This window comes from Aspergillus glaucus (assembly GCF_001890805.1).
Source record: "Aspergillus glaucus CBS 516.65 unplaced genomic scaffold ASPGLscaffold_4, whole genome shotgun sequence".
NCBI classification, from domain to species: Eukaryota; Fungi; Ascomycota; class Eurotiomycetes; order Eurotiales; family Aspergillaceae; genus Aspergillus; species Aspergillus glaucus.
Genome location: NW_019170456.1, coordinates 72,540 through 91,204, shown reverse-complemented (window position 1 = coordinate 91,204; position 18,665 = coordinate 72,540). Strand labels below are relative to the sequence as shown.

The 18,665-nt window shown below is 49.7% G+C and overlaps 6 protein-coding genes across 6 annotated transcripts; 1 reads left to right on the top strand and 5 right to left on the bottom strand.

The window, feature by feature from the left end:
- Nucleotides 1-33: 33 nt before the first annotated feature.
- Nucleotides 34-3,844, bottom strand: ASPGLDRAFT_64224 (uncharacterized protein; the record flags this gene model as incomplete). The annotated part of the gene is made up of 5 exons (XM_022548747.1): nt 34-898; nt 957-1,055; nt 3,405-3,595; nt 3,653-3,698; nt 3,825-3,844. The coding sequence occupies 5 exons, from the start codon at nt 3,842-3,844 to the stop codon at nt 34-36; spliced, it is 1,221 nt and encodes a 406-aa protein (XP_022403598.1).
- Nucleotides 3,845-4,058: 214 nt separating this feature from the next.
- ASPGLDRAFT_165159 (alkaline phosphatase) lies at nt 4,059-6,448 on the bottom strand. The gene is made up of 2 exons (XM_022542600.1): nt 4,900-6,448; nt 4,059-4,847 (listed from the first exon to the last, which is right to left on the bottom strand). Exons 1-2 carry the CDS (start codon nt 6,398-6,400, stop codon nt 4,537-4,539), a joined length of 1,812 nt encoding a protein of 603 aa, XP_022403597.1. The 5' UTR covers nt 6,401-6,448; the 3' UTR covers nt 4,059-4,536.
- Nucleotides 6,449-6,728: 280 nt separating this feature from the next.
- Nucleotides 6,729-7,980, bottom strand: ASPGLDRAFT_43371 (Mth938-like domain-containing protein). Its single transcript, XM_022545797.1, has 3 exons — nt 7,893-7,980; nt 7,084-7,837; nt 6,729-7,021 (listed from the first exon to the last, which is right to left on the bottom strand). Exons 2-3 carry the CDS (start codon nt 7,598-7,600, stop codon nt 6,825-6,827), a joined length of 714 nt encoding a protein of 237 aa, XP_022403596.1. The 5' UTR covers nt 7,601-7,837; nt 7,893-7,980; the 3' UTR covers nt 6,729-6,824.
- Nucleotides 7,981-8,258: 278 nt separating this feature from the next.
- Nucleotides 8,259-11,156, bottom strand: hmt1 (putative vacuolar ABC heavy metal transporter (Hmt1); the record flags this gene model as incomplete). The annotated part of the gene is made up of 3 exons (XM_022540063.1): nt 8,259-9,540; nt 9,609-10,732; nt 10,803-11,156. 3 exons carry the CDS (start codon nt 11,154-11,156, stop codon nt 8,259-8,261), a joined length of 2,760 nt encoding a protein of 919 aa, XP_022403595.1.
- Nucleotides 11,157-12,769: 1,613 nt separating this feature from the next.
- ASPGLDRAFT_143285 (WD repeat protein) lies at nt 12,770-17,363 on the top strand. Its single transcript, XM_022541789.1, has 2 exons — nt 12,770-13,291; nt 13,365-17,363. Exons 1-2 carry the CDS (start codon nt 13,020-13,022, stop codon nt 17,158-17,160), a joined length of 4,068 nt encoding a protein of 1,355 aa, XP_022403594.1. The 5' UTR covers nt 12,770-13,019; the 3' UTR covers nt 17,161-17,363.
- Nucleotides 17,364-17,485: 122 nt separating this feature from the next.
- ASPGLDRAFT_79857 (uncharacterized protein) lies at nt 17,486-18,274 on the bottom strand (the record flags this gene model as incomplete). The annotated part of the gene is made up of 2 exons (XM_022550037.1): nt 17,486-18,125; nt 18,177-18,274. The coding sequence occupies 2 exons, from the start codon at nt 18,272-18,274 to the stop codon at nt 17,654-17,656; spliced, it is 570 nt and encodes a 189-aa protein (XP_022403593.1). The 3' UTR covers nt 17,486-17,653.
- Between the last annotated feature and the right edge of the window lie 391 nt (nt 18,275-18,665).

Here is an 18,665-nt window from a genome sequence, read left to right as displayed (position 1 = left end):
CGTCTTCTCTTGGCTTACCAGAATACACTCAAGTCAGCGCATAGAAAAGAAATGCGCATCAAAATCCGCCCAATTATTAGGTTCGAACATCGTTATCCCACCCTCCGGTAACTGCTCATCAACCTCCGAGTAAATATCTCCACTCTCAATCCTATTCAAAAACACCTTAGGTGGCGAGCCGGGAGGTAGAATGCTAAAAGCATCTTCAGCGAAGCGAAGACTTAGAAATCTCCTGAAAATGAACTCAAATATCTGCAGCGGGGGATATGGAGTCGGACACAAATCATAATATACATTCGGCTGGCCGGAGACTTCATGTAAGCCGCAGAGAACCTTGTCCACGTGCCTGCAGAACGGGCTCGAAGCGGTTTTGCGTATTCGTTTTCTCGCTAGGAGAGTGTTGTGTGCCTTGTTTACGCGTTTTGGCATGTGTATTGTCTCTGGGTAGAACTGCTCTGGTAGTATGACGGCGAGTTTCTTGCCCAGGCGAGTGTCGTCTGTGCTGTTGTTGTCTTTATCTTCGGGGTTACTCTCGGCTTCAGAATCGGTGCTGATGTTGTCTTTTGGGGTTTCTCCTTTGATAATCGTCCAATGCGCGTAGCCGGCGACTGCTATGAATGCGAATAAACTTTCCAAAGTGTCCGCGAATATCAAGCTTGCATGTTCTTTTATCTCGATGTAATCAGGGAACAATGATTCCTCGTGATACACTAGGTCTTCTGGTAGGATATCACGCTGATCGTGAGCACGTTTCCTGCTCTGCTGGAGTAGGAAATCGGCCAATGGCCCATAAATCGGCTCATGCTCTTCATATGCACCAAATTTGAAGATGGAATATTTCAACAAATACTTGACATCGTCATGATCCGGGTCCCAAGTAGGTCCCGTGTACCAAATACTGTCGTCATGGATAATGTCATCCAGAAACTATGGGAGGTTGTGGATGGTCTTCTGACGGTGCCAGAGGCTCCTGGTATTTCCTACATAGGACTGCGCCTATGAGGAAGACTCTGTATACCGATCGATGAAGGTTCTCTCTCCAGTATAGCCATGCACTAGAATTCGGACTCGCCACGCCTGCACACGCTTTTCCCCATTTGGTGTTTTTGAGACATATGTTCTCAATACAGTTGATCAGATGCTCCCATCCAAATACATGCTGGAATTCTTGCAGAGATGGCTTTTTTTCACTGTCCAGTGCATCAAATAGGAAGGGATCAGGAGGGAGCTCTCCCTTATGAAAACAGTCGAGGGATATCTTGGTTGCTCGAGCCTTTGAGGGGGCCAAGTCAGCAATGCTCGCTATACTCTCGTCCAGTATTTTTGACAGGCTAGATCTGAATTGCTCCAAATCGGCATCATACAGGATTGTACTTACTGCCATCAACGCGTTTTCAAACGCGAGAGTCTGTGACCTGCCAATGTTGCGTAGGATAGAGGGTAGATTCAGCAAGAATATAGAGTGCATAAGCTTGCATGTTGATGAGAGTGTAAGTGCTTGAGATGGACTCTCACAGCTCTTTAGGACAAGCAAGAGACACTCTGCTGGGAGTAAATGTAGAAGCGATGTTGTTGGCATGCTGCTTAGACTCGATTTGTACTGAATCGATCAATTAGCCTAAGTTAACAGGTACTCTGGGTAAATTAGTAGCGGAGAAGAAAAATACATGGGTTGATATTCATTCACCAACAGAAAATATCACGCGTGACATGTGATGCTGGCAGCCCAGATAAGCAAGAGACGGCCATGACTTGTAGTAGAGATCTCTATCTTGTATTGAAAGTTCAATGTTCTGAAATATTCTCTCGGCGATTGATTCAACATACCTGGAGTGGCGGGGGTTCTGGATCTTCTCCATCTCGCTACTAACCCTCTACTAACCCCAGGTGCACCATGGGTAGTTGCCAGTCGTACAACTTACTGCCAGATAAATTTCTTCTTCTTTTATTGTCTTCTTTGCCGCTCTTGAAACTCATACATACGGGTCCAAGAATTCCAGCCCCGGACACATTCAATACGTCGACTCTCCATCCTAGGCTGTTGTATAGCCCGAGCCCGCACGGTATTCGAGAACACGCGAGCATGTGCAATGAAACCAGCGTATGATATGGAAAATTGATCTGCTGCAGGCTATTGTGGCGCCACGCAGCACTATTGTGGTAGTCTCCAATGATGGCGAGGCTATCCTTTTCGCTAGTCAATCTCGAAGTTCAAATTGTACGATGGAATCTTGGGACAATGGTGTTGAGTACGACGTTGGATGAAACTGGGCCCTTTGTCGATCTTGGGTTACTTGTATACAAATTGCATGGTGATCACGTATTCTGGTCTGATATCAAATTACATACATGTGATTGATGGGCGAAGCGAAGCGTAGTACCTCCTCTGAAATCCTTCCTCTCAGTCCAGGATACTTCGTACCATCAAGTCATCGGAGCAAAAAAAGAATCATACTTATTATTTTCTCCTCCGTCCGCAGCGCCAAACACCCATTCAGCTCCCGCCGGCCATTGTAAATTATCCTCGTGGTAGATATCCCCGCTGTCCCGTGTTAAATCGCCGAATCTTATGTCATAAGAAGTAGTGGAGAAATCTTGAGCAAAGCGAAGACCGAGAAATTTTCGGAGGACGAATTCAAATGTCTGCAGAGGTGGCCAAGGCATCCGATCATTTGGGCGATAATGATTCGGCTGACCGGAACGTGCATATACAGCAGAAAGTATCTGAGGCACACACATGTAATAGTAATTCCCTAAGAAGATTGGCATTTTCAATAGAAGAGTGGCGGGCATCCTGTGCCTGATCTGGCATGGAAATCTCCTTTGGATAGAACTGGTCTAGCGGCACAACAGTGATTTTCCTATTCAAGCGGTTATCTTGTCTTGCGTCACTTCCATAATTGAATACCACTGACCGATGAGGCTTATCCGAAAGCGATAAAAATGCAAGCAAGCACCCCAGTCTCTGTATATAATATGCTAGCATGTGTTTCATCCATGTAATCAGGAATCGTTGCTTCTTGAAAAGATACCAAATGTTCAGGCCGTGAATAATACTGGCTCCGGGCTCGCATCTTGCTCTGTTGGAAGAGAAAGTCCGCCAGTGGCCCATAAACAGACCCATGGTCCTCATACGACCCAAAATTGAGGATGGGGTACCTCACCAAGTATTCCACATCAGCGTGGCCGGCGCGCCAATTCTGACAAGAAAAATCATGTAGGAAGCCTGGTGGAGGGCGATGTGGATGTTCGCCTGTACCTGATGGCGGCGCCAGAGGCTCCTGGTATGCCCGACAAAGCACAGCCCCCATAAAAAAACTCGATAGATAAAACGACGGAAATTCTCTTTCTAAAGCAGCCATTTCCCACAAGAGTTAGACAGTGGACCCGTGAAACTTCCATACCGTTTGCCCCATTCAGTGTTTTTTAAACAGATATTTTCGACGCATTTGGCGAGATGCTCCCAATCGAGGACAAGCCTGTACTCCTCAGGAGACAGTTTTTTGGCTGCGCAGCTCAAAGAGTCGAGTGGGAACGGATCCGGAGGGAATTCACTTTTACGAAAATGGTCGAGGACGATCTGTGTTGCGCGTGCCTTGGAAGAGACATGGTCAGCAACGATCGATATCACCTCGTTAGTCAATCGACTTACCGTCATCAAAGCATCCTTAAACGCGAGAATCTGAGCTGTGCCTAAGCTGTACAGGATCGAGTGCAGATTTGATGAGAAGATAGAATGCATTAACTTGCATGTTGAGGAGAGCGTAATTGCCTGAGATAAACCCTCGCAGTTCTTGAAGATATGGAGGATACACTCCGTTGGCAAAGTAAGAAGAGAAGCCATCGCGCGGGTGGACTCGTGCACCACAAGTTTGGAGGAGGAAGAGGAGGAAGAAGAGGAAGAAGAAGTTTCTCTGACTGAGACGAGTTGGTATTCTTTCACCTAAACCCATCATGTGACTGTCTAGTGAATAAATACAAAGCAAGCAGATTGCCCAAAAAGAGCCCCAGATATCACGTGAAATGATCCAGCAACATTCGTCTTCACCACTGGAATTGACAGGCGCTTGGACAATCAGATCAAGCCGAGGACATGCTGTACTTGGATTTAAACTCGGCATTTACTGGACAGAGTCAAGAAGACCCAAAGAAACGAGAGAAACAAGAGGATCCAGGGATACCGGGGGAAATGAAAGAAAAGAGAATAAGTCCGTAGTTTGATTAACCAGCGACATCAATCAGCGCGCCATTTCTGCCATCCGTTCAATATGCTGTATTGTGAGACGAGGGTTGGTATTAATGCTGTTTGGTGGGAGGTTGACGGCGTTGAGGGGCGTCCGTGCCGTTGTAGTACGGTGGTTGAGGATATCTTCGGTTAGATGAGATTAATATGTTACGATTCCCATGATATGATATGAACAAGATCAACAGAGCAAATCCCCTGTACCTAATTAACAACCGAAACCTATACCCTAACGCCAGCAACAAAAAAAATCATGACAAATGCTATCGTGATTCCCCTCAAAACACGTTCAATCAATGAGCCTGTCCACAGTTACATTCACCAGCGGACCTCTTCCTAAAGTCCCCATGGTACGTATCCAATCCCTCAGTCCGGACGTCCTCTTCCAAGGGATGGCCCATCCAGCCGTACGATTCCTTTGAATCGGTGCGAGCTAAAGAGGAAGAGGAAGACCAAGATGTCAATGATTGAAGCTTGTCGGTGACGGGCTTCAGGTCCAGGTTGAGGTAGTTGGCCATGAACTCGCCGATTTCGGTGTTTTCGTGGTTGCCCTGGAGCGGCCAGGCGTCTTTGGTGGAGGATGCGTAGATGTTGACGTCGACGCCTGTTTTGTTGGTTAGATAGATTCAAAATAAATTCCAAGGAGAAAAACATACCAGAGTGTCCGTGTGTGGACCAGCCGATCTGTGCCCGACGGCTGATGATATCCGTAAACACATGCTCAGGGACATACGGGTAGTTCGGGTCAATGAGAGCATTCACTTCATCACCAGTAGCATCATGAACACCGAGTCCCTTCTCCAGAAGAGTGCGAGCATACTTCTGCTGCTTGGTGTGGCTTGTCTCCTTGGAAATGTACGCCTTCAAGTTTTCGCTGAGGAACTCGCCAGAGTGACTGGCACTGGCAAGCACACCGGGATACCACAGGTAATCAGGGTAGTCAGGCTGGAGTTGTCGAGCCGTTGCCAAACCACCGGTTTCATGGTCTGATGTAGCCACCAGTACACCTGGGGTAGGGTCTTTCTCGAGAAATTCCGTCACAGCCGCGAATGCCTTGTCGTAGCTCATCACCTCGTGGACCTGCGCAGCAGGATCGTTGGCATGTCCAGCGTGGTCAATACGAGATCCCTCAACCATCAGGAAGAAACCCTGCTCGCTGTCGGCGGTGGCATCGCTGAGGATTTTGAGAGCCGTGCGGGTCATTTCCTCCAGAGACGGGTACTTTTCGTCCTGGCTGCGGCGGTCAATCTCATACGGGATGTCCTTCTCAGCCAGCAAACCAAGCAGCGGCAATTGAGCCTCAGCGCCGCCATTCAGCGCGTCGAAGCTCTTCCGGTCATCCAGATAGTTGAATCCCTTCTGCTTCGCCAGCTCAACCAGGTCCCGCTCGTCATTTCTGCAGCTCCCTTCGGTCGAGTTGGGCAGGAAATGGCACCGGCCTCCACCAAGCATAAGATCCACGACGCGACCAAGCGGATACTCGCCAATCTCCTGCTCCGCAATCCGGTCCTCATAGCCTCGCTGGTTGACGTGAGAAGCAAAGCACGCCGGCGTAGCATCCGTAAGTCGCGTAGTAACAACCAGTCCAGTCTTGTACCCAGCCAACGACGCAGCCTCCAACACAGTCCCACAAGGCGAGTGATCCGGCAACACCGAAATAGCCCCATTATAACTCTTAAACCCACACGAAAACGCCGTCGCGCCAGCCGCAGAATCCGTAACCAAGCTCGAACTCGACCTCGTCCTCGACGTCCCAATAATATGCTCATCCAGCACCAAAGTATCATCAATCGGCAAGCCCTCCGTATGCTGTCTGAAACTACGGGTCATCGTCAAACTCGTGGGCCCCATCCCATCGGAAACCATGAAGATCATGTTCCGCTTGCCTGTTGGCTTACCGCCCGGGCCCCAGGATGGTTTGTTCGGGACATGGCGGCCGGATTTGTGCTGGTAGACGACGGCGAGGACAACGACGGCGATTGTCGCGATGAGAGCCCATGCGAGGAGACCGATTTCGCGCCAGAAGCTCCTGTTGCGGCGTTCGATCTCGCGGCGGCTTCGGGGGCCGGTCAGTAGGCTTTCTTCTTCTTCGGTGGTGCGGATTGATCCGTGGTCGGACGAGATGCGAGGGGCCAGGAGTGGCTCGTCGCGAGCCATGGTGTCGGCAGTGTTATTGATATCTTAGGATGTATGAATAGAAAGGATGAATTGGTGCTGGTGATGGAATAGGGGCCTCTTATCGATCGATGTCGGAGCGGTCAGGTGTCTACGGGCTTGGCACGAGACTGCAACGTCACGCTTGATTGGCGATGCATTCATCAACCAAGCCGACATGTACAAGCTGAATATTCACCGTAGAGTCAGTGAACTTGTATCTACAGAATATTTCATGTCAATTGCTGGCCCTGCTGTCAAGGTTTGCCGGCATTAGTTTTGGCGTTGTTCCTGATAGCAGATATCAAGCATGACGGAATAGGAAATATTCATGGAACATCGAGAGAAGAGCTATACATTGCCATAGAAATACAATATAGTACATAGTCATATTATAACACCCAACACCAAACACCCCATACACAGGTTACCTCCCCTTCCACCCGGAAGGAATCATCGCAGCCGCAATCTCCGTCACACCTCTCTCCGTCGCCAACATATTAAACTGCGACGCTGCATTCCTCGTACTCAGAATCTCAACTCGAATCCCCAGCAAACTGATATGTTTCTTTGTCTCTGGAGAAAGCGGGAACATATTCTCCCCCATCCCGATAATCAACAGATCTGTATCCGCATTAGCAAACCGCCCCTACCAAAAGCCATTAGAGGAAGGTGAATGGACGTACCAGGCCTCGGCCAAACCAACCCAAGCACCCCCCAAACCTCCTCATCAACCTCAAACTGCCCCTTCTTATTCACCATCTCCGCCTTAGACCCCTTCGTCGCCCACGGCCTCCACGCAAACGCCTCTCCGCCAACCAACATCACACCGTCTCCATTGCGCACCTTCAACCCGTTATCCAAATGAAACCCGTCGTCTATTGTGGCTTCCACGGCCGTCGTAGGCGCAGGGATGTTGCCTAGGACATTGAGCGCGTTGAGGTCGGTGTTTGTGTTTTCTTGGACTGCTGGGCCGCGGTCGTGGGATGTTGGTTTGGAGGCGTGGGAGCGGGGGATCATGCGGGTTGGACGGGGGGATTCGGTACTGTTGTAGCGGCGACTGGAGGCGTTGAATATGGTGCTGGTTGCGGTGCATTGCGGTGCGATTCGTGAGGATCGGAGGGCAGTGGTTGTGGTGTTGGTAGTAGTGGGTGTGATGAATGTGCGCAGGGCACGGAGCAGCTGTGGTGATGGAGAATGCATTTTGAATACTGTTATCTCGTCTTGATTTCTCGCAATCAATTGTCTGAATATGAGCAGAAAGAAGATTCAAATACCAAAATATTCGAAATGCGGAGAATTTCGGCGCTGATGTCAGGCCTCCGACTTGGCACTACTGCCCCGGCCAATCAGACACAAGCAAATAGAAAGACACAAATGCCCTACTAGACAGTTTATACAAGCAACAAGATTTGGCTAACTGGTTGTATTGCTATCCTACTACTTCCAGTCAACAATTAGTCTAAACAGTGTGTGTGTGTGTGTGTGTTTATACCAACGCATCCAACCTAACAACAGCGGACGCCCCCGAGTTCGTCTGATGATAGTCAATATACCGTACGTTCGTACAAGTCGTAAGGCACTCCAAACGCCATGATGATAAGAAATGTGCGAGAAGAAAACATGGAAACGTAACCCTGGATAAATTCGTGCAAAAGATAAAGACCCGAAAAGAAAAGAAAACAAAACAAATGGTATCTCCTCTCCATGCCATGTAAATGAGAGCCATGGCTTTGTAAATTTTCATTGGCGACAACCTCAAAAATATTATAGCCCCCTCTTGTTTATACCGGACTGGCTCGCATAAGAGCCCAAACTTTGCAGTAACAACAAAGTAACTCAACAACCATGCACTTTATACTCAATGCCCGTGGTCTGGCACATTCGACGGAGGAGCGGTATCATGGCCGTGACCATTCCGGTCTTCGTCGGATTGGCTGGAGCTGTCATCTCCAGGTGCACTACGCAGACGTTGAGCGCGGTCCTGGAGGACTTGGGCCTCTGCGGCTGCCCTTTGCGCTCGAATCTGCTTGCGCCACATGCTGGAATATCGACCTTTCAAGGCCAACAGCTCATCATGCGAGCCGCTCTCGGAAACTTGGCCTTCGTGCAAAACAACAATCTGGTCCGCCCTCGTGATAGTGCTTAGTCGATGTGCGATCACAAGTACTGTGCGGCCATGGGATAGGGTGGATAGAGCCTGTTGGATGTGCTCTTCTGTGTCGGTATCGAGCGCGGCAGTTGCTTCGTCCAGCAAGATGATGCGAGGGTTCTTGATGACGGTACGGGCGATTGCAACCCGTTGCTTTTCGCCTCCACTGAGACGCAATCCCCGTTCACCAACCTTGGTCTGGTAGCCATCGGGGAAACTTAGAATCTTGTCATGAATACTGGCCGCCCGGCAGGCCTCAAAAACTTCCTCATCTGTGGCGTCCTGATTGGCGTACTTCAGGTTATACATGAGTGATTCGTTGAAAAGAACCGTATCCTGGGGCACAACACCAATATGCTGTCGCAATGAGTCGATCGTGACATCTTCCACATCATTTCCATCAATGAGGATCCTTCCCCGTTCAGTGTCGTAGAAACGGAAAATCAGGCGGAAAACGGTCGACTTTCCTCCTCCAGATTCGCCAACCAACGCGGTAGTCGTCCCAGGTTTGCAGTTAAAGGTCAGGCCGTTTAAGGCTGGCTTTCGGCTGTCATATGAGAACTCCACATTGTCAAACGTAATGTTACCATTGCATTCCGGTAGAGGTGTGGCAGTGGATTTGTCAACAACTGTCGGCTGTTCACGGAACAACTCGAGCATCCGCTCAGAGTTGATCATGGAGGATTGAATGGAACGGTAGAAAGTGCCAAAGAAGTTCAGCGGGCCTTGGAGCTGTGCCATATAGGTCAAAAGTGACACAAACTGGCCGACAGGACGCTGGCCAGTCGAGACCTGAAACGCTGCAACAAAGCACGTTATCAAGAGACCTAACATAAACACGGTGTTTTGGCAGGTATTCATGAACGTCAGAGAGAGCAGAACATGATACTCAGACTTCTGGAAGTCGTTGACCGCGTTTCTATACCTGCCAAATTCATAGTCCTCCGCGTTGAAGTATTTGACAGTCTCATACGAAACCATCGAGTCGTTTCTATTGGTATTGTATTAGCTCGGACTGTCGAAGGGATAAAACAAAAGGGACAAAATGATGATACTCACTTCACTGCATCTTCCTGCCTCGAGTAATTGACCATCTCTCTTCGGATACCCGCTCTCCATTGTGCCATGCGAACGGTCACATAAAGGTAGGTGAACGTGGAGATGCCGACCGCCAAGGCGTAGTATGCATCGAATGCAACAAGGAAATATCCAATAGCAACCCCAAGGTCGACTAGCATGGGAACTACCTGGAACGTTACTTGTTCCAGGAAAGTGTTAATGGAGCTGCCCTTGCTCAGAGCGGATAGCACTTCACCCGTTTTCTTTCCAAGGTGGAATTCAAGACTGAGCCCATGGACATGTTCGAAGGCGGCAGTTGAAAGCTCCATATAGGAATATTGACTCACGGGAATCCACAGGAAGGAGCGCAGGGAACCGATTAGGCCTTGGTTGCCCTGCAGCCAGCGATACAGGATATACATACAAATCTCAAACCAGGGAACTCGGAACCCGCCGCCATCTTTCTCAGACAAAGCGTCGGTTATAACTCCCACTTGATAGGGCACCAAAACGTTCACAATGCGCTGCAGGACGATCAAACAAAAACAGGCGACCACGATGGTTTGCAGACGGCGAGACTTGGACGGCCAGAGGTAGGGGAAGAAGAGCGAGTATCCACTAAGATACTCCCACCAGCTGGTGGACGGAATGGTCGTTGGACGAACCCACGCATCCGTCGGTTTGGAGTCCTCGTGATTGGTCGAGCCGTATGCTTGTCCGTTGGCCGTCCCTGATTCCGCATTGGACCCGTCGAGCAACCCCGTGGATTCTGAGATTCCGTTTGCCTGACTCGCCGCTTTCCGTCCAATGGAATTTACGCGAATCAAGTGGGCAACGTACATCAAGATCAGAGTGGCAAGGAACAGAACTCTAACCGAGTTTGAAGCCACTTCCAACGATTCCCACATGGTGATGCTCTTGCGTAAGGGGCCACCGACTGGGTTGCCTACCATTGGCTCGCGGTGAATATTGACGTAGATAGAAAGCGATCCTCCTAAGATGGCCAATTCGAAAGGCATGGCCACCAACCATGGGACGAAGTGCGAGGGATTCGGCGAAGGGTTTGTATCCAACATGGAAACGAGAAGGATTGCATGGACGAAAAAGGACCCCACGATGTAAATCTGTAAAACACTCTCGAGTCAGCCTTTGTGCAGGATACTACTAGGGCACCTCTCTGTTAAGAAGACCTACCACAACCGACTGACCACACCACCAATGCTGAGACCTCGCAAACATAACATGGGTCATGTTGATAGCGGCATCTGCGACGAGAGTGGCCAATACGCCGACGGCCAGCCACCTAAATAGGAGACTGGTGCACCGGGAAAACCTGCGATTCTTCGCTACGGCCATGGTACTTCGCGCACGTTTGGGGAGCGGTCTCCCGCCAGGACCCATCTGTTCCTGTCTGCCATTTTGAGTAGCCTTCTTTGCCGTGATAATCGAGTTTGTAATGAAGGCCACTATAAAAGTGATCAAGAGGATGATGGGGTAGCTGATGCGAAGAAAAACTACGACGTCTTGCGTCGTGTGCCCAGAATTCATGGTATATGACATCCTCCTACACAAACAATATCCACACACGAAGACACTTAACAAGAGACCATCAAGGTCTTTTCCATTGACACGACAATCGTGTCACAGTCCCTTCCGTATGAACGCGCGAATTCTGACGAGAGAAGAAGCGGTGGGTAACACTCGGACGGCGCGGGCGACACGAACGACTTGAGATCGAACACGAGATTGGAAACGACAGTAGAGGAGAAATGAACCGGATCGTCGTTCACCGATTGGGAGAAACTTGTAAATACCGGCCAGCAGTTCCTGAATCTGAATTCCCGGAAGGATCGACGCGTAAAACCAAAAAGCGTTGGTCAAGGCCAAGGGAGAAAAAAAAAAAAAAAAAAAAAAAAAGCGGCGGTGTAATGGATACAGCGAAAGCCCTGAAACAGGAAGCTATAGCGAAAGTAATGGAGGGCGATTGATTATGGTCAAGTTGATTTTATAGTAGAGACGAAACCCGAGGCAAAGCAACAATGACCCGGAGTTGTGGTAGCGGTGGTCTGACGGAAGTATTAGACTTGCAGCACAATAATACAGTCGAGCGACAAAAACGAGTGCACGAGAAACTGAATTGATCGAGCAAAGAGGCAAGAATATATGAGGAAAGGAGATATAATAGGAGTTGAGAAGGGGGGGGAGAGAGAGAGAGAGAGAGAGAGAGAGAGAGAGAGAGAGAGAAAAAAAAGAGAAAAAGAAGCGGAAGTCGTTCGGTGGCGGAAGACGACCTTGGCTGGGGGTGGCTTTGGCACTGTGACTGTGCACTACTGTACCACACAGCAAACAAGAATAGAATCGAGACAAATAAACTTACCCACCGGAAGTTTATATATAAGAACCTCTGGTATTCAATTGGTAGTAGATTCCCTGCAAATCGGATAATATCCCAGTTCAGAGATCTCGATATATCGGAGTAGTCCTCGAATCGGGTTGGATAGCACTCGAATGTGATCTATAACAATCCCGTCTCAGACAAAGACAATAGATGCATATAAAGCAAAGAGAAAAAGAAGGGAAAGAGAAGGAAGAAACAGCCATGGCAGAGCAGAAACAGGTTCACTCTTTGGTCAGTATGGTGTATGCTCCACTGAGAATCATCATAGCTGAGGGCAGTGAAAACAATCGAATTGAATCGGTCAGATGCTTTCTGTGGCAAATCTGTCATGTCATTTTCATTCTCTATCGAATAGGCATCTGGATCTATATAATTGACCTGACCAGAGTACTCCGTACATTACTTGTACTATCCTACCCTTGGAGATATATACTTCGGAGTGTTCGCCGTAGTCTCGTATGGTTCAATTCTCCGAATCAACCCACATCTTATGCTAATAGCTATGCTGTACAGAGTAGACACTTGAGCGTATAGTTAACTAACTATTCCAGTTGCATCTTTATATAATATTTTTTCTATACACTACTATCATGTAGTCGACATTGTGTCTGCGTGGGTAATTGGCCATTATGGAGTCACGGAAGTCGGGTTAAGCGAGGGTCATGTTTCAATGTACTCCAAGGGTAGTCATCTAAGAACCATATATCACGAGTAACTTGTGCCATAAAGAATAACACGAAGAAGCCATAGAGAAGCATTCACTCATCTGCATCTGGCATACTGACTACCCTCTCCGCCTTCCCGTTTCGGTCTACATCTTTCTCCCCTCACACATTCAATCTTTCTCCTCTCCTACACACCCCAACCTTCTTCAATCTTCCTCATTGTCCACTTGTTTAATAGCTGCTCATCGTCGGCCCTTTCCCGGCCCAGCGATGGAGCTCCAATCGGCCTTGGGTTGAGTTCCATCCTGCGTTGGTCTCAACTGGACTGCTTATGTACTTGCCTTCACCATGTCGGACCTTTCGCGTCTCTCCACCAACGTCACCTCTACCAGCAGCAATAGCAGCACTACAAACCTCGCATCGCCCGTTCCTCCTCCTCCACCGCCTCCCCCGGCACACCAGACCAGCCAGAAATACTCTCATCGGGCAGCCAACGCCCTAGCTAGATTTGCCCAACCGTTCTTGTCCGCGTCTCGCCCGCCCAGCCCGCAGACCTCTTCCGCTGCCAATGGTCGTGCCGAATTGTCTGCTGGTCCTCGTCACACGAGGTCCAAGTCTCTGTATTACCCCCCGACTTGCTTTTGTTTCTTTGGTGGTATCCTAGAATAATCGATCTAATTGGATCTGAACTAGGCCTGGAGTTTCTCAATCGGTAACCCATAAAACCGGCATTCCCATTTCAGCGTTGGATATCTCGCCTCAACGGACCCATGCGGTAATCGGTGGCAAGGAGATCCTCAAGACCATTCGCGTGTCGCCAGACCATTCTTCGGAGGAATACAACCTGCGCAATGCGATCATCAGCTTTTCATCCACTCATTATGGGGGAAGTACGCTTTCTGCGCGGCACAAGGACCAGCTAGCGGTGAGAGATGTGAAGTGGTCTCATGGAAATTTTGACCAGGTTATCGCCACTGCCATAGCCAATGGTCGCATCGTTGTCTACGACTTACATCGTACCGGCCTCGAGTTCTGTCGTTTTCAGGGACATAGCCGCCAGGTCCATCGGCTGGCGTTCAATCCGCACTTCCCAGCATGGTTGCTGTCGGGGAGCCAGGACTCCTCCATTCGGATGTGGGACTTACGCATGGCCTCCTCCGAACGGGGCGTTTCTACAATTGGGAGCAAGGAACTATACAATGGAAACAGTGACGCCATTCGCGATATAAGATGGTCTCCAAGCGACGGCGTCATGTTTGCTACCGCCACCGATAGTGGTGCTGTTCAGCTGTGGGATTACCGCAAGACCAATGCCCCCTTGATGCGAATCACGGCTCACGATCGCTCGTGTTTTTCGGTCGATTGGCATCCAGACGGGAAACACGTTATTACGGGTGGTGCGGACCGGCAGGTCAAGGTTTGGGACTTCTCGTCTTCGGCCGAGCGACGACAGAAACCGACTTTCCAGTTTCGGACCCCGCAGGCGGTCTTGAACGCTCGATGGCGTCCGCCCTCCTGGATCAGGGATTCGTCGCAGGGCTCGAGCGATTGGCAGTCGTTGCAGGTGGTGACGTCCTATGACAAGGAGGATCCGCGCATCCATCTCTGGGACCTGCAACGCCCACATATCCCCTTTCGGGAATTTGATCGGTATGACACCCAGGCGGCCGATCTGCTCTGGCATTCCAAGGATCTCTTGTGGACGGTAGGGGATTCTGGAGCTTTTACTCAGACAGATGTTCGATATGCGCCTCAAGTGGTCAATCGTCGCCCGACAGGCTCCATCGCTTGGAGTCCCAATGGCGAAGTACTTGCGTTCATGCAGAAGCGTCCTCGTCGAAGTCCCCTGGGTCTTACTACTTCAGAGTTTCTGGGTTACGAGGCGGACGAAAGGAATGCCAGTGAGAGGGGCCTGGGCCACAGCCCGGCCGACGATATCCTGGATGAACCGTCCTTCACGTCTGCCATCCGTCATCGACATACGAAGTCTGTCGGTGCCCGGCCGTCCAAATCGCTGGGAAGTACGCCACCCGGCGCTCCGGACTTCATTCCTGTTGCCCCGCTGGAACAAGCATTGTCGAAAAACAAGGCACCGGGACCCCGGCAGTTGGGAGTAATGAGTAGCATTCCGGGAGCTACGATGGATTCGACTCTTTTCCGATATTTAACTCGCCAGTACTCCGCTTTAATGGGAAGCAGCGACGAGAAACCGGTCCACTCTGACCTTTTACGGTCTCTCCTCGAGTCATTCGATTATAATGCAGAGTCTGCAGAAGCGGCTTCCCTTTTTCAGCTGGCTCAGACCTGGAGAATCGTCAAATTTGCCGTCCTGCAGGAGCTTCAAACCAAGGCGCGAGAGCAGTTCCGGTCGACTGACAAGACTGCCAGCGGCATTAAAAAGAAGATGTCCAAAGAAGGCCTACTAGGCGAGAAAAGTCGTCCACTAGACGAGGGCAGACATGACAAGATGAAGAACCGATTGTTCAAAGGTGTCATGGAAACGGAGGGGCATCGAATTGCCCTCTCTGACGGGGAAAGCCCTTCCAATATGGCTACGCCCCTGGCCCGTCCATTGCCAGATTCTCCAGTAGGATCGGATAGTAGCGTCACATCCAACGATGATCTGACAGACATTCAACCGCTACCACCGTCCGTTCTCAGTTCAAACCGGGGCACCCTGGATTCGAATGGTTGGTCTGACATGGACGTCCGCGACTCCGTACAGCTCCAGCACCGCCAATCAACTTCAAGTGACCATGTTTCGTTGACAAGTTCCCTATCAGGGCAGGTCCAAGGCTCCGCACCTTCAGACTTTCCAGTTGACCAAAGGTCAGCTCCGCGGGCGATCACTGGTCGGGTTGACTGGCGCGGCTCCGAAGAGGATGAATATGAACAGAAAATCGAAGATAAACGAGCAGCCATCCGTGACTATAAACAGTTTCCCAAAAAGGTATTGTCACTAGAATCACCTCTAGAATCAAAGCCATCCAACCTTCACCATCATGAATCATCGGATAGCTTCCCTATGTTCTCTGCCTCCACGGAGAGTTCACATCCCTCCAAGTCAATCGGAGCATCCTTTTCTCCTACATCGAAAGTGTATGAGCATAGGAAGAAAGTAATAAATGGCGATGCCGTTGAGCGGAACCAAATTAAGTCCCAGAGCGGCTCGCTACTGGAAGCTGAGCCTGTACTTGTGCAAGATAAAGAAGCTGTGCGGGGCAACATGTCCTTCGAAGAGAGCTTGCCGGAGACTGATCACGTACACCTCGAACGACCTTCTAGCCCCCCAATGCTTCTGAAAGAGTCCGATCCTCTTGAATCGCCTAATCAGGAAGAGCAATTCCAAGTCGACAATGACTCCATGGCTGCTCACACCACAATACCAGAAGCTACTGAAGATCTTTGTGGAATGACACTCCCCATTCAGTCTGGCATGACAGAAAACAAGCCTTGGAGTGTCGAATTTTTGATGAGGGAGGCAATCCGGCATTATCACAGCAACAGCACCCACGTCGATATCCAGACTGCTGCTCATCTGCTCCAGAAATTACATATTCTCTTCCAGGATTGCGATAACATCCTTCCTTATGAGGAATGTGAGATGATATTCAAAACATACAATGAGCAGTTGCTGCGACAATCCATGTACCTCGAGGCAGCAGAGCTGCGGCTTCTCTGTGTTCCGTCCTACCCGTCCGTGTATGACTATGCACAGATGGACACTTTCATCAACGTCTTCTGTTTCAAATGCAAACGACCATACGAAAACCCGAAACAGGACAACCGTCGTTGTCATCGCTGCGATACGCCTCAGGACCCTTGTGCTATCTGCATGAGCATTAATCCACCTCCTGAATGGGCTGCAGAGCAATCAGAATCTCTAGCGCGCACCGAGGACTTTGAAGGAGATACCGAAGCCGCATCGCAGCTTCTGTCGTCTGGTTCGTCAACCCAAACAGAGCCCATTCCCCCGTCTGAGATGCAGCAGTTGGACGAACCGTATTTGGACTCCTTCACCGCTCCACGCCCCAAGGGATCATCCCTCTGGACCTGGTGCCAAGGCTGCGGGCATGGTGGCCACATGGCCTGCATAGTCACATGGCTGAACGACGTCTCAATGAGCGAAGGCGGCTGCGCAACCCCAGGCTGTATGCACGACTGCGGACCAGGCCCACGCCGTGAACAGAACCGTGCTTCAATGCTTGAGGAATCCAAACGGCGCGATCCTGTCGGCCGCAGAGCTGGCGCGGGCTTCGCCAGACGAGATCGCTGGGATATGACGGAGAGTAACGCTGCGGAGAAAGCTCGGGGAATGCTGGGGGTTGGACCTGCCATTCCGGCCGACGGTGTGACGTCCTCAGGGACGATTTCGCCAAAGAAAGTCCGGCTTGTTACCCCTAGCGAGCAAGGGAATCGACGGGCCGGTACGACTCGAGTTAGCCTGGGGGGTGCAATTGAGCAGGGAGGTCGTGATCGTCTGACGTGAGGAACACGATACGCTTTTTTCTTTTTAAGTTCTTTTTGCATTGTTTATGGTTCTGGGGCGCAGCTTTATGTTTTTTCGGAAGGGTTATGCATAGGGAGGTTTCGTGCTGATTTCTCTTTTATTAATACCCTTCACATTATTGAATGAGTATGATACCCCAGTGCATATATACTTTTTATCTTGAATTTTACAATCTTAATCAGAATGATTCTCAAGATTATTGCAATCTTTACATGTGCTGTCACGGCTAAATCGGTGCAAACCAAGAAGAAAAGGACGACTATCATAATCCAATTCTCCAGAGCTCGATACTCCGTAACAGACAGCCTCCAACCTCAATTGAAAACCAGATAGCGTCCCCTCCCACTCTTCAGGACAGACAGGAAAGCCGAGGTGTTCGGGTTGGAAATGACACGGCAGAGTTCCTCTAATCACCAACCAATTGCGCATCTTTAAGACAGATACCAGTTTTACCAACCTCTCATTTCATCTGCTATTGATATCCCCCTTTTTCAGAGGACGGAGTCACAGCAAGAGCCCTCTGACGAGCACCATCCCGCAACTCCCTCAACTTCTGCCTCCACTGTCCCGCAGTAACCACCTGCTCCAACGTCCCGTTCCTCGCCCAGTTCTCAACGACCGTTCTGGCTATTACCTCCATGATACCATTTTCTTCCCACTTGTCCACGATTTTCTTGGCTAGCCCTTCTGCTTTACCATTTCTCTCCCGGTTGTCTATGGCTCGCGTAGGTAGTGGGTTTATTGTGTTGTTTCTGTTGTTATTGTTGCTATTGTTGTTCGATGAGGACCAGTAGGGTATGGGATACTCCTGCATGCCCAGATTCAACTCGGGGAGGTTGGTTTTGTCGCTATTCTCTGAGTTTGGGGATTGCTGGGAGTCCGTGTTCATTTCGGTTTTGTGGCAGACGCAACCGCAAACTTGGGGGTGACTGTTATTAAACCATCTGAGGAAGTCAGAATTAGTATAACATGGCTGGAAGTAACGATTTACATACTTGTAATTGATGAATCGGAACGCGCATTCAATTATGAAGAGAATGAATACTGTCTGACACACGATTGGGAATGTGATCACAGCACAAGATGCCGGCATGGTCACGCTTGTGAATGGACTCAGACTGGAGGAAGGATGGAAGGATAGACAGTGGCTGTACTTGAGCCCTATATAGTTGTAGAAGTCCATGACAAGGATATGATGATACAGTGTACAGTTTTTACAGCTGTCACAATGGCATATTCCTCTTCTTGATGAAGTCTTTGTCGAAGTCTTGACAATACCAAGGAACAATGGCAACACACCATGAAGTTGACACCATAAAAAAAAGTCAAGCATCCGATCGATAACGAAACCCAAGATCAGAAAGGAGCCGCCCCAGAAGCTAGCCGGAGATCTCCATGAGGCCACAATCATAGGGTGGTAAAGATTGTTTCCCTGGCACTGGACGGTCGAGTTGTAGGTGCTTTCTCTTAACACCCTTAGGTTG